The sequence below is a fragment of the Stegostoma tigrinum genome, chromosome 44, assembly GCF_030684315.1.
Source record: "Stegostoma tigrinum isolate sSteTig4 chromosome 44, sSteTig4.hap1, whole genome shotgun sequence".
NCBI lineage: Eukaryota > Metazoa > Chordata > Chondrichthyes > Orectolobiformes > Stegostomatidae > Stegostoma > Stegostoma tigrinum.
In genome coordinates, this window is record NC_081397.1 from 12,864,149 (window position 1) to 12,881,035 (window position 16,887).

Sequence of the window (16,887 nt, forward strand, 5' to 3'; positions counted from 1 at the left end):
AAGTAACATTAGAATTGGAAATCATGCAGTTAATTGAGCCAGTAGAACCGGTCAAATAACATCCTTGAAAGAGAATAGTCAATGGCGGCACAGCTACCCAGAATGCCAAAGAGCAGTAAATGTTCCCTAGTCACAGAACAGGAAAATGTGCGCAGGCGTAGTGCCATGTGTGACTGGACTTTGTGCAGGGTGACAGCGACGGGGGAGCGTTGTTTCAGGCGGCTCTTGGACCGTTAACAAACGGACAGAACGACGGGGCCGCTGCATTCAGCAGATGGACGGAAAAGCTTCGTAAAGCTGTTCGGTAAGCTGTAAATCCCAGCACGACCTTCTGATGCTTCCGTTTGTCGCCAATGCCGGAGTTTAAAGTTGAATTGATGGCCGCCATTTCGTTTGATAATGACGGGCGGTAGGGCGCAGGTGCGGCGGCAATGTTTGTTGGGGGAATGCACTCGAGGTGCCGCCATGTTTGTAGGGGGCAACATTGTTCCTGACTGGAAGTTTACCATCAATTGCTTACAATGAGGATAACTCTGATGCTGCTTGGCCTGCTGTGTTCATCCAGCTCTACACCCTGTTATACCAGTTTATTATCTGAATGGTTATGGATTTGAGAAGGGACACCAGCTTGTGAAGGTAAGCATGTATGCACAGCAGGCGGTGAAGATTGCAGATTGTATGTTAGCCCTCACAGTGAGATGATTTGAATACAGAAGCAAGACTATTGTGCTGGAATTGCACAGGGTCATTGTGAGACTGAGGGAGCATCCAATAGAAATGTATAAAATTTAGGGCCCTACAAGATAAATGCAGAAACGATGTTCCCAATGACTGGGGGGGTCTAGAACCAAGGTTCAAGGTTGAAGGATGCAGCGTAGGACGAAAGACTAAGATGAGCACAAAGATCTTCACCCAGGGAGTGGTGAGCTTGTGGAATTCTCTCCCACGGCAAATTGTTGTGGCCAAAACATAGGACTGAAATGTTCAAAGAGAAAGAAGGAACAGGGTACTAAGTTGCATGTTTGGCCATGATCATTTAAATGTTGAAGCTGGAGGAAAGGGCTGAATGGCCTTCTCCTGGTGTTAGTTTCTCTGACTGTATTGATGAGGCATAAAGTAACAGGTGCGAGAACTATTCCCAACATCAACTGGGGTAGTCATAGTGTGAAAGATTTAGAGAAAGTGAAATTCTCAACATGCATCCACGGCAGCTTTTGAAGCCAGTATTAAGAAGATCCTACACGAGAGGGAATGGTACTGGACTGAGTTTTAGGTAATTGAAGCCGAGCAAGGAGTTGAAATATCAGTGAGGGAATCAGTTGTAGACATTGATCATAACTCTGTTAGATTCAAGATTGTCTTGTACTGGACAAGTGGTGAGGTCGTTGTTTCTGACTGGCACAGCCTTAATGGGCTGAAGGGCCTTTTTCTTTGTGTGTGGACCTCTATGATTGTTATAACTTTTGTACTGTTATCAACCCCACCCCACCCCCCACTCTGTCCTTTATTCACTTTGGAGCAATGCATTTCTTGAATGCTGCATTTCTTGAATGCTGCATTTCTTGAATGCAGCCTTGCAACTAAAATCCCCGATCCCTCAAACCGTTCTGATGAAGCCACCCGCCCATCCTTCAGAATGTGTGGGTAGTCACTGGTTTGTACAGACCCAGAATGCACTCTGTTTGTTGTGATGATGTCATCACAAACTGACAATTGCACAGTGACATCACCCACTCCCTGGGGATTTCCTCAAATGTGGGATTTTTCTGACTCTGGCGTTTCTGATATCTTTACAGGTGCCGGCTCCAGCAGGAGATTTCCAAATTGCAGACGGTGAAACTGTTGAGTGAGTAACTTTGACCATTCTTTTACAATTTTGAGGTTTTCGGTGTGTGCCAGTTATCTGTGGAACGATGCATACCTCTGGGGCTGGTGTAATTCCTTTACTGTGGATCTGAAGCCATGACCATCCATTACTGTGTGTCGCCTCTGTCCTCCCTGATCAGCTCTCTACCAATGTCTAACCTGCTCTGTTTAATGTTTGTGTTTGTTTGCTGAATGTCTGAAGTTTCTGTCATTGCCCATCATCCAAGTGTGCACTGCTGACTTACCAGCTCCATCTTCCCTCGGTACTTTTCACCGTCAGGAATTGCAGAGTCATAGAATCATACAGTTTAGAAGAGGCACTTTGATCCATCAAGTCTGCACCAAAAAAAACCTAATTTACACTGTTCCCACTGTGCAGTACTTGGCCCATTGTTTTATAAGTTGTGATGTTTCAAGTGCTCAGCTAAATACGTTTTTAAAGGTTGTGAAGTTTCCTGTTTCACTTACCCTCCCAGCTGTTGTATTCCAAATACCCACCACCTTCTGAATGAAAAAAACATAAACTTCATCAAATTCCATCAATCTTCTGTCTTTCCCCTTTTCAATGATGTCCTATTGACCCTTCAATTAAAGGGGAACAGATGCTTCCTATCCACCCTCTCTATGACCCTCATAACCTTACAGCAACAGGAGTAGGCCATCCGTCCCTGAAGCCTGTTCCATTGTTCAATGCTGATCTGTCACCTAACACTGTAAAAGTACCTTTAGCCCATAGGATTGAGTTACAGTGAGTTATAGAGTAATACAGCAAAGAAACAGGCCCTTCGGTCCCCGTGTTGAAACTGACCACCAAACTTGAAACTACATTAATCCCATTTACCTGCACTTGGTCAATAGACTACTCTGTTCTGGCTTTTTAAGTGTTGATTCAGATGCTTTTTAAATGTTGTGAGAGTACTCGCCTCCATCACCATCTCAGCCCATGCGTTCCATATTTCTACCGCTCTCTGGGTGAATTCTTTTCTTTCCCTTAGATCTTGTCAAAACCACTTATTGTTCTCCTTAAACCTATGCCCACTGGTCTTAGACATGTCTGCGATGGGGAAAAGGTTGTCATGATCTGCATTGTCTCTAACTCTCAGAATTATGTACACCTGAAACCTCCCAAATTCATGACCACACAGCCCCCTCTGCCCAATTTACCAGTTGATCAATATCAGACTGTAGCTTGAGAGCATCCTCCTCACTATCACCAATGAGACTGCTTTTCCTGTCAGCTGCATGTCTGTCTGATAATGTGGTGACCAGGATTGTATACAGTACTCTAGCTGTGGTCTGACCAAAATTCTGTACAGCTTCAACATAACCTCCCTGCCCTTATACTCCGTGCCTCGACTGATGAAGTTAACGTCGATGTAGAACAATAGAGATGTACAGCATGGAAACAGACACTTTGGTCACACTCGGTCATGCTGTCCAGATATTCTTAATTATTCAAGTCCCATTTGCCAGCATTTGGCCCATATCCCTCTCAACTATACCTATTCATGTACCCATCCAGATGCCTTTTAATTGTTGTAATTGTACCAGCCTTCACCACTTATTCTAGCAGCTCATTCTGTGCACCTAGCACTCTCTGCATGAACATGTTGCTCCTCAGGTCCTTTGAAATCAATCCTTGATGGGATGCCTGGTAACTTGCCAAGCTGGACCCAAAATTGGCTCAGTGCTGGGAAACAGAGGGCGATGGTAGAAGGCAGTTTGTGTGACTGGAATGCAGTGTGCAGTGACATCCCACAGGGATCAGTGTGTTTTTGTGATATTTGTACGTGAAGTAGATAAGACTTGAGAGAGATGATGACTAAGTTTGTGAATGACACTAAAATTAGTCAGGTGTTTGACAGTGAGGAGACAGGTGTTGGGTGACTGGAACATATGAACAGATTGGTCAGAAGGCAGAATAGTGGCAGTTGCAGTTTAACCCTGATAAATGGGAGGTGATGCACTTTGGCAGAAGGAACAAGACAAGGGTGTACTCAATGAATGGCAAAACGTTAGGAAGCTCAAACGAGCAAAAGGTTCACATGTGCTTGTCTGCATATTCCTGAGGGTGGCAGGACAGGTCAATTCATGCAGTTAAGAACATATAAGGGATGCTTCCCTTTATTGATCATTGCATAGATTCCAAGAGCAGGGTGTTATGAAGCAGGGGTAGGTCGAACGTTTGGATAATTAACCCAAAACTCAAGCCCCAATCTGTTGTTATGGGAGTAGAGGTTCCTTTCTAATGGTGACCTTAACACACAGGGAAGCTTGCTGTTAGAAGAATGGTTTAAAAAAAAATCCCTGATCCCCACTGTATAAGTCACAAGTAAAAGTAACAATTTATTTATTTAGCCCTAACAATGACGAAATGAACAGAATTACTGACAAACAGAAAAACCTTTGCCCCCACCATCCCCACCCCAACCCAACCCAACCCACCCCACCCCAACCGACCAGGCACAATCTATTCCCTAACTGAACTGAATTCTCCTGGCATGCTGTCCAAATAAACACAAGTCCCACGTATTATAAGCCCAATTAATAAGAATAATAAATTAAAACATAATCTCTCCCAGTTCACATAGAATGTGTCTCTGAAACGCTCTTCCTTCTGTTTGTCTCATGCCATAAACACTCCTATTCCACTGATTCTGCTGTCAGGGATGTTTTCTCAGTGAAGACTCTTGCTGGAAGTGCCGTCGTGAGACCTATAGTGGATAGGATGGTGCTTTCACACAGAACTTAGTGATTTCTTGTGTGAGCTGGGTGCATGTGAGCTCAAATGGCAGTTAGCTCTCACACCTTTCAGATGGCCATTGGCTCTCTGCCGAATTTCCAGTTGTCCTCTTCCAATTGTCCCTTGATGACCCGTCCATTTTCTTACAGTTGCATTGGCTGCTCGGGTTCTGAATTTGCTGCTCCCAGCTCATAGCCAAAACATCATAACAAGCCTAAGAATTCCAATTATGCAGCCAATCAGTACATGCTTCCATTTTTGGTACTGCCTGAAATCTGCAACTATTTAGAGACCCATCTTCTGTATAAATCTCCAATCTTAGAAAAGCACTCTATCTTTCTTGTAACTTGCACTCTGTTAACATGAACCGATTCTCTATCCTCAGATACTGCCCGACCTGTTGTGATTTTTCAGCATTTTCTGTTTATTTCAGACTTGCAGCAGCAGCGACAGTATTTTGCTGCTCTTTTGATGATAAGTCCATAAGACAGAGGAGCAGAACCAGAGTCTGCAGAGTCAGTCATGGCTGATACATTTCTCAACCCCATCTAGGACTTCCTCCCAGAACCAAGTCAAGAAACACACATGGATGAATTAAAAGGCCATTTCTAACAGGGTGGGTGGTGGTCATATTGTGGCCTATTGGTTCCTATTAATTGAGTCACACAAAGTCACTGATTACCATGGAGAAGGAGGCTGCTCTATCCATTGTGCCTGTGCTGGCCTTTCCCCAAAAGCAAATCAGCGATTCCTGTTATTTGCCTTTTTCTTTCCTCTTCAGGGGCTTATTCCAGTTAGCTTTTGTAAGTCTTTGCTGTATCGGATTGAGCTGGAGTGGTGATGGAGGCGAAGTGGCTGAGTTTACCCTGAGTCCTTTCAAAGCCAGCTGGGCCCTACACTTTCCAGCGTGAGGTTGTCAAAGGGAGCTGGACTCTATGGAAGATCGGGTGGCTTAAAAAAAAACACTCCAGACGGTGTTTAACAAAAGAAGTGGCTTGGCGAACAAATATTCTGCAGTTGTTGTAGAAACATCGGTGTTAACTTTCCAAAATGCATTAGATTCTGGAAAGTTTCTGTCTCACTGCAAAATAGCAGATAAAACCTCTGTATTGAAGAGGCGAGGAAGGCAGACAACAGGAAACTACAGGCCAGTTAGGGTGACCTGTCATGGAGGGAATGAGAATCAATTATTTGGTGGTATATCACCAGAATATTAATCTGGGGACCTGGGTTCAGATCCTGCCATGGCAGGTGGTAGAACTTGAATAAAACTCTGGCTTTAAGTTGAACGATGGTCAAGAATCCATTGTTGATTTTTAGGAACAAAACATCTGGTTCACTCAGGTCCACTGGGGAAGAAAGCTGCCATCCTGAATGGGTCTGGTTTACGTGTCCAGACCCACAGCAATGTTGACTGTTAACTGCCTTCTGGGCAGTTTATGGATGACAGTGAATGCTGGCCTAGCCAGTGCCGCCCAACACCTCTGCATGAATTTGAAACAAAAACCTGAAGAAATAAAAGTGAACAAAAGGATTTAAATGCATTTAGAAAGGTAAGGACTGATTAGGGAGAGTCAGCATGGCTTTGTGCATGAGTAATCGTGTCTCAGTCTGTCGGTTGTGTTATTTTTTTTGAAAATGTGGCAAAGAAGATTGAAGGCCGGGCGGTAGACATTGTGTATATGGACTTCAGCAAAACACTTGACAAGGTTCTGCATGGTAGACTGGTTAGCAAGGTTAGATCATATGGAATACAGGAAGCACTAGCCAGTTGGAATCAAATATGGATTCAGGGTAGGAAACAGAGGGGTGTGGTGGAGGGTTGTCTTTTGAACTGGAGGCCTGTGACCAGGTGGTGTGCCATAAGAATCAGTTCTGGGTCCACTGCTTTTTGTAATTATCCAAATGATTTGCATGTGACGGTATAGTTCATAGGTTTGCAGATGACACCAACATTGGTGGTGCATGGACAGTGAGGAAGGTGATCTTCACTGAGTAGTTTGGGATTTTGATCAGTGGGCTGAGGAGTGGCAGATGGAGTTCAGACAAATGAGAGGTGTTGCATTTCAACAATGAAAATCAGGGCAGGATTTAGACAGTTAATGGGAGGGCCCATGGGAGTGTAGCTGGACAAGGGGATTAGGGGTGCAGGTGCAAAGTCCCTTGAAAGCGGAGTTGCAGGTGGACAGGGTGGTGAAGAAGGCATTTGGTACGCTCGCCTTCATTTGTCACTGCATTGAGTTATTGGAGTTGGGATGTCATATTGCGACTGTACAGGACATAGTTAGAATACTGTATTCTGTTCAGGTCTCCCTGCTATGGGAAAGAAGTTGTGAATCCTGAAAGTGTTCAGAGATGATTCACAGGGATATTGCCGGTATTGGAGGGTTTGGGCTGTGGGTTGGGGCTGGAAAGGATGGGGCTTTTCTTCCCTGGAGCAGTGGAGGTTGATTTGTGAGGCTTGCCGCATCAACGGCCGTCCCAGGCAGTGCATTCCAGACTTGCACCACCCTTTAGGTGAAAAATGTTTTCCTCCATTCCCCTGTAAAATTCTTGCCTTTCACTGCAAAATGATGCCCAGTGTTATTCACCCTTCAACTAAGGGAACAATTACTTCTTTGTGTTTCTCCAATTTAGTGGAATTCTTTGAGGAGTGACATGTGCTGTGGATAAAGGGAGCCTGATGATCTCTTGTTCTTGGCTTTCCTGAAGGCATTTCACAAGGTACCATGGAAAAGGTGACTGTTTTGAGTGGGAGCTACTAGTTTAGTGGTACATACCGGCCTGGATACTGGATTGGCTGGATGATAGAAAACCGAGAATATCCATAAATGGGTGTGTTTCAGATTGTCAGAATGTGATGAGTGGGGAGCCACAGGGCTCTGCTGAACCTAAACCTTTTGCAGTTTATATCAGTGACTTGGACGAGGGAAATGAAGTCATGGTAGGTACACTTTGTGTTGCTACAAAGCTATCAAGAAAGGTGGCTGTGAAGACTTAATTTCCCGACAACAGTTTGCAGCCTTTTTGAATGAATATTTCAGGTGATCTATGATATAACAAAATGTGAAATTGTTTGCTTGACGGGAAAAATGAGAAAAGAAGACAGGTGCAGAATCTTTTGGGGTTTAGATATCAAGGGGATCTGGTGTGAAATACACAAAAGATTGGGATATAATTAACAAGTGAAGATGAAGGCTCATGGAATGTTCTTGTTTATCACAAGTGAAATCAAATAGAAAAGTAAGGATTTGATAATTCAGTTGTACAGGGAATAAGTGAAACTTCACCTCCATGACTATGTGCCGTTTTGGTCTCATTATTGAAGGAAGGATGTAAATGCGGTGGAGATTCAGTGGACTGATACCTGAATGAGTGGAGATAGTAGGAACTGCAGATGCTGGAGAATCTGAGATATCATGGTGTAGAGCTGGATGAACACAGAAGGCCAAGCAGCATGAGAGGAGCTGGAAGACTGATGAAGGGTCGAGGACTGAAATGTCAGCCTTCCTGCTCCTCTGATGCTGCTTAGCATGCTGTGTCCATTGAGCTCTGCACCTTGTTATCCCTGAATGAGTGGGTTGTCTTCTGAGGATATTTTGGACAGCATGGGGAATGCTCACGTGTTCAGAAGAGTGAGGTGTGACTTGCCTCATGTTTAATATCCTGAATGGGTTTTGACAAGGTGAATGTGGACATATTTTCTCCTCCGGCTAAGTCCAGAATGGGGGAAGACTGCTTTATCATGAGAGGAGTTCTTTATACAAGATTAGTGTGACTTTGGAACCCTCTGCCTCAAAAGACAGTCGAGACTGGATCATTGTGTGGAGCTGGATGAACACAGCAGGCCAAGCAGCATCTTAGGAGCACAAAAGCTGATGTTTCGGGCCTCGACCCTTCATCCAGCTCCACACTTTGTTACCTCGGATTCTCCAGCATCTGCAGTTCTCAGTATCTCCGAGACTGGATCATTGAACATTTTTAAGGCAGAGGTGGGCAGATACTTGTTCAGCCAGGGAATCAAAACTTATTGGGTGTAGCTAGAGATTCAAAACATGATCTTATCGGTCATCATCGTATTGAATGATGGAGCAGGCGGGACGGCCCGATAGTTTATATGTTAGCCGTTGTGTTCATACATTTGACACGGAGCCAAATGCGATACCAGGACAGATGCATGACTTTGTATTTTTATGGGGAGACTCTCACTTCCATTAATTCTGTTCTAAATCAATTCCACAGGATATTGGAAGGAGAGGATTTACAGTCGGGGAAACTGCAACCGATCAGGATTTCAGTGTGGCCCAATTTGGTGTAACCTGAATCTCATTGGGTTTTGAACATGGAAGGAGAATACACTGTTGACAGCGGTCAGAAACTGTACATGTGTGATGTGTGTGCACGAGCATTCAGCCGATCATCTGACCTCTCGAAACATAAACGGAGTCACAAGGAGAAACTGTGGAAATGTGGGGACTGTGGGAATGGATTCAGATCCTCGACTGAACTGGAAATTCATCGGCGCAGTCACACTGGGGAGAAACCATTCTCCTGCTCTGAATGTGGCAAGGGATTCAGTCAGAAATCCCACCTGCAGAGACACCAGCGAGTTCACACTGGGGAGAGACCATTCTCCTGCTCTGAGTGTGGGCAGGGATTCACTAATTCCTCCAACCTGCTGATACACCAGCGAGTTCACACTGGGGAGAGGCCGTTCATCTGCTGTACGTGCGGCAAGGGATTCACTTTGGCTTCCAGCCTCCAGACTCATCAACGAATTCACACTGGGGAGAGGCCATTCACCAGCTCCTAGTGTGGGAGGGGGATTTTTTGACACATCCAGCTTGATGACACGTGGGTGAATTCACACTGATGAGAGAGTGTTTACCTGTTCCCACTGTAGGACAGTGTTGAGTCAGTTCAGATAAATGACTGTACATCAGCAGATTGTCTGTGGAGAAGCTGAGTGAGGGGATTCACTGAATCTGCCACCTTGTGGACAGTTCACACTGGGGAGAGGCTGTTCACTTTCTCTGTGTCAGGGAAGGGATTCATTGAGTTATGGAAACTGCTGAAATGTCAGTGAGATCCTGAGTAACTGCCGTGATGAAGGATGTATAATTTATATAAATTTCAGTTTGGAAGTTGGCTTTTATAATAGTGACACTGAATTTGGTTCATTTTCTGAAAGTTTTCTTTGAAAGAAAAAGTGTGAATCCTTGTGAAACAGTGACCTTCCTCCAGCACTGCTCAGAATGCAAGTGGCTGTGGAGCCCCATGTGGAGTGAATGGGAAATTGTTTAGACTCTTGTTGATTTGCAATGGATGAGCAAACATCAAAGGACATTATCTTGTTTTCAGTTCAGAGTAATCAAGGATTGATTTTTCTTTATAAACCCAGGGTTAGAAGGTATTTTGTTTAGTTTGGAGATAGGACTAAGATCAGAATCAAGTTTAGTCTGTCTACTATAGAGAGCTCAGAATAATTCAGTGGAAACAAAAGAACAAAAAGTTACCTGAGTAGAACTTCTGAGGAGGGTTTGGTTTGAGCTGTGATGGTATTAGAAGCGGAAAATGTTTATTCTCTGAAATTTGAGAGTATTCCTGAAAGAAAATTCCATAGTTCACAGGATGTGTTTGGGCCAAACCTGTTCAGATATAATTTAGAGATTTAATATTTGATGTAATTTCTCTGGATTTAAACCTGTGTAAATAAATACGGGCACACAGTTGCAGCAGGTAATCAGGAAGGCTTGTGGAACAATGGCACTTTAAATCTCCAATTTTCTTGAAATAAAGTTGGGATGTCTTCCTGCAACTGTCCAAGGTGCTGGTGAGACCACATCTCGAATGCTGGGAATAATTTTGGCCCCCTTATGGAAGGAAAGGTATTATTTCATTGGAGGTGGTTCAGAGAATGTTCTCCAGGATATTCCTTTGTATGGAGGGACTGTCATGTGAGCAAAGGCTAAACTTTGTGGGAGTCTACTCACTGGAGTTCAGAAGAATGAGAAGTGATGAAACGTATTAAATTAGGCTTGAAAGGGTAAATGTTGAGAGGATTTTTCACTTGCTGGAAGAATCTCTGTCCAAAGTGCATTGTCTCAGAATATAGGGCCACCACCAATTTAAGACAGATGAGGAGGAATTTCTTCTGTGGAGCGTTGGGAGCCTGTGGAACTTGTTGCCACAGAACAGGGAGGCAAAGTCGGGCCTAGTCTAAAATGAAGGCTGATGTAGATTCTTGATGAAGAATTATGGGAAAATCACAGGAAAGCAGCCATGAAGAATGTCAGATCAGCCCTGATTCTGTACAATGGCAGAGCAGGCTCAAGGGACCAAATGGTGCTGTTGAGAAATATTGTTATTGTTGAGGAACATTGTTTTTCTCTCTGTTTTTGTCTTGCGTAATTACAATTTGTCTTTTTTGATTTTGCTGAAGAATCTCTGCAGCGTCACATGACTGACCACCATGTCAACCAAAATAAAAGAGTATCTCACTTGGAGATAGTCAGACACACAATTAAACTGTCACCCAATGTACCAGAAGATGTGGAAATAAAGTGTCATCCGGTATAAAATAATAAATGAAATTCAATTCCACCTGATACTCTAGTTGTTCAATAATTTACCCCATATTTACTCACAGGAGCAAAGACTGTCAGAAGCAGAGTGAAAGTCTCGCTTGCGTACCAGACTAAAGGTGGATATTTACAGAAGAAATCCCTCCCTCTCCCAGAGAGCAACTTTCAAAGTGAATGAAGCTCAAACAGCCCTCCAACTCCATTTTAATTTAATCCCTACTTCCTGTCACGTTTTTCATGTTGTTATTGCCCTGGTCACATCATGTTTTTGCTGGTGTGAAAAGTCCAGCAGCTGTTTTGGTGTATCTCGGTTCAATTTGAAAGCCTCTCACTGACAGTAGAAAGCCTCATTTACAGCATTCTACCACCAGGCAGAACCCCTGCAGAGAGTTACAAAATTAATTTTAAAAAGAGAAACATATAAAATCTATTTGCAGAACTTGGAGGGAAACAATTTTCTTTTACTTGCTGACAAGGGATGGGACACTTGTTTGCTGGGTGTGAAACTCAGGGTTCGTATTCCACCAGGGTTTGAATCTCCTGCACTAATGGAGTATTAAAAAGGAACTTAAACACACAGAAGTAGCTGAAAAATGACACTCTGGTGTGTAATTTGCCCTTTCTCTGGAGATGCAGGGAAAATGGGATGCATGTGAATGCATCTGAGAATAAGGTGTGCATCGGGTCAGTGATCACTTGTTAATTTATGCAACATTTGTAAAATACACAATGCACATTCCCAGAATAACAATGGTTTAACTGACCTAACCTGGATATGCTTCAAGTATTTATTCAGACAAAGCTTTCCCTGATATAATCTCCCCTATTTAAATGTAACTCTATTCCAGTTGTTGTCAGAATTATGATGGGAGAGCTGAAATGGCCATGTGAGGGACAAATGTATTGATGGTGCAGGGATAAAGTCAGTTTTTGTTTTGAATATCTGACTGTGCACAGGATCCCAGATCATAGCATGAGTTTTGAGATTGCTAAAACTGCTATGGTGTAAACAAGGAAAAGAAACGGAGCCAACTTCAGAAGGATGCAGGGATTCTGATAAAATGGACAACAAACCAATGGGTGGGATGTGAAATGGGTGCAGGGGCAGTGAAAGTTCTGGCTTAATTTACGTTAAACTGAATCTTACGTATGTGAAAAATAAGGCTGGAGTTCTGTCTTTTCAGGGAAGGCATGTTAAGAACTGTTTTATTCATTCTTGCATTTTAGCAAATGTTAGTTTGTTTGGCACAAAAATAGGGGGAGTTGTATGATGAAGAATGCTGTTCCCATAACTTGCTTCTGTGCTTCACACGAATATACAGAAAAGCTTACATGTCAGATCAGCCACTGCATTTACTTGTTTGTCATAGTCATAGCATTTTACAGCTTGGAAACAGGCCCTTTGGTCAACATGGACGAGTTGGTCCAGACCACCTAATTTAATCTCGTCCCATTTACCAGAATTTGACCTTTATTCCTCTAAACCCTTCCTTATTCATATACACTTTCAGATGCTTTTGAAATACAGTAATTGTACCGGCCTCCACAACCTCCTCTGGCAGCTCATTCCAGGCATGCACGATCCCCTGAAAAAGGTTGCATCTTGGTCACTTATTAACCACCTCACACCTTAAAACTGTACCCCCACCAGCCCCAGTTTTTGGATTTTGCCACCCGAGGGAAAAGACCTTGATACTCACCATATCCATCTCCCTCATGATTTTCTAAACCTCTAGAGAAGGTCACTTCAGCTGCCGAGGTTCCAGGGTTGAACGAAACAATAGCCCCAACCTATTCAACCTCTCCGAACAGCTCAAATCCTCAACCCTGGCAACATCCTTGTCAATCTTTTCTGAGCCATTTCTCGTTTCACAACATCCTTTGTGTAGCAGGGAGACCAGAATTACACACAGTATTGCAAGAGTGGCCAAACAGATGTCCTGTCCAGATGCAACATGACCTCCCAACTCCCATACTCCATGCACTGACCAATACAGACAGGCGTACCAAATACCTTCTTCACTATCCCATCTACTTCCAACTCCACTTTCAAGGAACTATTAATCTGCACTACAACGCCTCTTTGTTCAGGAACATTCCCCATCATGGTGTGCAAGTTCTGACCTGATTTGGCTTTCTGAAAAAAAAGCACCTCACAATTATTTGATGAAAACTCCATCTGCCACTCATTTGAGTTCATTCCACAAATTAACAGTTTCTCCAATTCCATACTAAATTGTTACGACTTTCAAATCTCAATTGTCTAAATATAAAAATAAAAGAGAATTGCAAATGAAATAAAGCTCTTGGGTGGATTCATTCACTCCCATCTCACCGTTGGGTGCAGGTCTCACATTGACTATTTCCTCGTGATTGTATGTGATATGATACAGTGCCCCCTAGGGAGCATTTCAAACAGTGTAGCATTAAATTGCAAAAGGATATCGAAGCCTGTCATTCACACTCATATTTAGTATCCTATATATAAACCACGGCAATCCACTCGATTAAATTCTACCCATAAGCATTGGTATCAGTCATCCTAGAATGGAATCGCCAGAACCATCGATTAGATGCTCGTTTGTTTTAAATACTCGTTTCAGCTTATTCATCAAAAAAAACAATGTTGAAATAAAACAAATTGAACAATCTCAAATCTTTAAAAATCAAACATTCAACACAAAATACAGCAGTCAACAACTGCTTAAGTGGTAAACGGGCAGCCTCCATTCCCCCTTCAGAGCCACCACAACCTTACATTGAGAACGGAGACCCGAGAAGAGGAAAAACAGCACAGGCGGAAGGGCTACCGTACCACAGATAGTTTTATCTGGTCGAATGCATCATGTCAAGGGATACTGAATTGCTTTACGGCTTCCGGGGTTATTATTACCCGATTTCTAAACTTGTTGCTATTCCTCTAACAGTGTCAGATCTTTCCAATACAATTACAGGAAACTACCTCATGGATACATTCCGTCCGGGCGGATTATAGCTCAATAACACTAACAATAATGGCAGGGTGAGTATTGTGTTACCAGTCTCCCAGTAATACAGAGGACATTAAAATTAACTCGGCTGTGGTGAGGGTCCAGTTTCTTTCACTGATGTTGTGGGTGGCTCTTAAAAGAGCCTTTGGGTTGTCAGGTTACAGAACGGCCCCTTCACTTTTTAGTGGCGCCCCCAGCGGCGGTTTTCTTGAGCAGCAGCACGGCCTGGATATTCGGCAGCACCCCGCCCTGAGCGATGGTCACCCCTCCCAGCAGCTTGTTGAGCTCCTCGTCGTTGCGCACGGCCAGCTGGAGGTGCCTGGGGATGATGCGGGTCTTCTTGTTGTCCCGGGCCGCGTTACCGGCCAGCTCGAGGATTTCAGCCGTCAGGTACTCGAGCACCGCAGCCAGATAGACCGGCGCTCCGGCACCCACACGCTCAGCATAGTTACCCTTTCTCAGGAGCCTGTGAGCTCAAGCAAACCAGTAATAGAGACAATGGCTCAGCTTCTTTCAATGAAGTTGTGGGTGGCTCTTAGAAGAGCCTTTGGGTTTTGGATGTGTTTTTCTCAGCAGAATGTGGTGTCTCACTTGGAGCTGGTGTTCTTGCTCACCGCCTTTTTACTATCTTTCATCGTGAAACTTGATTCTGCAGGTTTTCTGCCGGGCCTTGTGTTCACTGCCCTTGTGGAGAAAAGGTTTAGTTCCAGATCCAGTTGGGGGCGGGAGTTAGCTGGAGGCGGAGCTGGACATTTCTCTGTCTGTCACTCAGTTTCCTGCCCGGGCCGCCTCTCACTCTCTGTCAGCCCTTTCTCAGTCAGGTCGGGGCGGGCTGTATAAAAAAGGAAGGTGAGGCAGCTCGGGTCTGATTCCGCAGCGATTGGAGTGAAGAAGCGAGATGTCTGGGAGAGGGAAGGGAGGCAAAGGCCTCGGAAAAGGCGGAGCGAAGAGGCACCGCAAAGTGCTCCGTGATAACATCCAGGGCATCACGAAACCAGCCATCCGGCGCCTGGCTCGCCGTGGCGGGGTCAAGCGCATCTCGGGCTTGATCTACGAGGAGACCCGCGGGGTGCTGAAGGTTTTCCTGGAGAATGTGATCAGGGATGCGGTGACCTACACTGAGCACGCCAAGCGCAAGACGGTGACTGCCATGGATGTGGTGTATGCTCTGAAACGCCAGGGCCGCACGCTGTATGGATTCGGCGGCTGAGCAACTCGTCCCTTTTCCAGCGACCCCAACGGCTCTTTTCAGAGCCACCCAAACCCTCCGATTGAGAGCGGAGACCCGAGGATGGGAAAAGGCAGCACATAGGGAGTGGACAGTGTACTGCAGCTGGTTATTTCATTTCGAGATATTTGATTTTGGATCACTCTTTAAAGACAATACATAAAGTTCACGCTCAGCGTTACAGGAGTGAAAACAGGTAGAGCGGAGCATTCACTTCGTTGCTGTCTCCTATAACGAATGTTTTACATTTAAAATATCCCTTCAGTGCAGATAGAGGCTTTTCAGCCGTTCGAGAATACACTGATATTGCTGCTGATTATATCACATTGCGACTAAGATACAGAAGTCGGCTCTGTCATTCGATCATGGCTGATTGGTTTCTCAACCCTGATGTGCCTTCTCCCCTTGACCTTAGACCCTTTTTCTTACGAACACCTCTCTGTCTCGGTAACAATACCAGTATGTGTAGTTAGTTGTTAACACCATGAATAATAATGTGTTCTTCCATGAGTTTTGGGACCCAGAGGCGAATGATACATTTCACAGTATTTGTACTTCATTGACCCTTCCAGGAATGATTTGTTGTTCAGTTTTCACTCTCACAGCCGTGCCGCTGTTTTCGTGCCGTATTCTTTCTATCTGCCTGTTACAGACAGGTCTGGCAGCAATTGCAAATTGTGTGCGGGCTAATTATGGTCTGGGTGTAATTTAAAAAAGTACCGATAAAGTGACATTTTGTATTTTTACCGTCGCATACTGTGCTAGCTTTTAAGATGTTTAAATCGGCATGTTGTTTAGATTAACCACGGTTTCACGTTCGGTTGATCAGTTTCGCTGGACTGCATCAAACCCCGCGCTTTGCTCCTGCCTGTTTCAGGCAATGATCCAAAGTGCTGGCCGCGCAGACTGCAATCTCTGTTACAAAGAAAATTCTATAACGTATTCGGCACAATACAAGTTGCAGACGAATGGTGTTTTACGTTTTAATATTTATTCATTCTCAGGGTGAAATCAGCGGATTATTTCAAATCGGTTAACTGCAAATGAGTTTGTCAATCAGCCTTCAACAATTATTGCTTTTAAATTTGAAAAGCCCGCCAAAACATACAAAGGATTTATAAGTTTAGGTCACACAATCTCCCTTTTGGCCCGGTCCCCGCTCGTGTTTGTCGGTTGATCCCCTTGGTCGGTACAGAATCGATTTGCCATTTTTCTCCTGTGCAGGTACTCAACGGTGTTGTTCCCTGACGGAACAATGGGGACAGCATTTTGATTATTTAATGCCGCAGTCCCTTACAGCTAAAACTCCACGTTTACTATTCCAGGGCGACAGCTGTTCTTGTTTTATCTTGACCAGATAAGGCCCTCAGTGACGGTGAGCGGACCCTAAACGTGAACTGTTTTCACTTGCACAAATTTTGCCAGACTGGTGAAGCTTTTCCAGAAATTGAACCAATATAAAAATCTGAGAAAAAA

General features: G+C 44.2%; 2 protein-coding genes across 6 annotated transcripts in view; both read left to right on the forward strand.

Annotated features, from left to right (window-relative positions):
- Positions 1–16,129, forward strand: part of LOC132207190 (histone H3-like) — a 913,943-nt gene extending 897,814 nt beyond the window's left edge. The window contains exon 5 of the mRNA XM_059642400.1: positions 15,082–16,129. Within this exon, the coding sequence (XP_059498383.1) occupies positions 15,082–15,393 (312 nt within the window). The 3' untranslated portion in view covers positions 15,394–16,129. The remainder of the gene's footprint in view (positions 1–15,081) is intronic.
- LOC132207197 (zinc finger protein 664-like) lies at positions 176–11,217 on the forward strand. 5 transcript variants are annotated; one of them, XM_059642415.1, is made up of 4 exons: positions 176–304; positions 1,797–1,846; positions 7,247–7,347; positions 8,852–11,217. In XM_059642415.1, exon 4 carries the CDS (start codon positions 8,952–8,954, stop codon positions 9,420–9,422), a length of 471 nt encoding a protein of 156 aa, XP_059498398.1. In that variant the 5' UTR covers positions 176–304; positions 1,797–1,846; positions 7,247–7,347; positions 8,852–8,951; the 3' UTR covers positions 9,423–11,217. The 5 variants fall into 5 exon arrangements, with proteins under 5 accessions (XP_059498398.1, XP_059498397.1, XP_059498396.1 ...); XM_059642414.1 differs by having other exon boundaries at positions 7,247–7,333; XM_059642416.1 differs by lacking the exon at positions 176–304 and adding an exon at positions 315–636 and having other exon boundaries at positions 7,247–7,333.
- Positions 16,130–16,887: the final 758 nt, after the last annotated feature.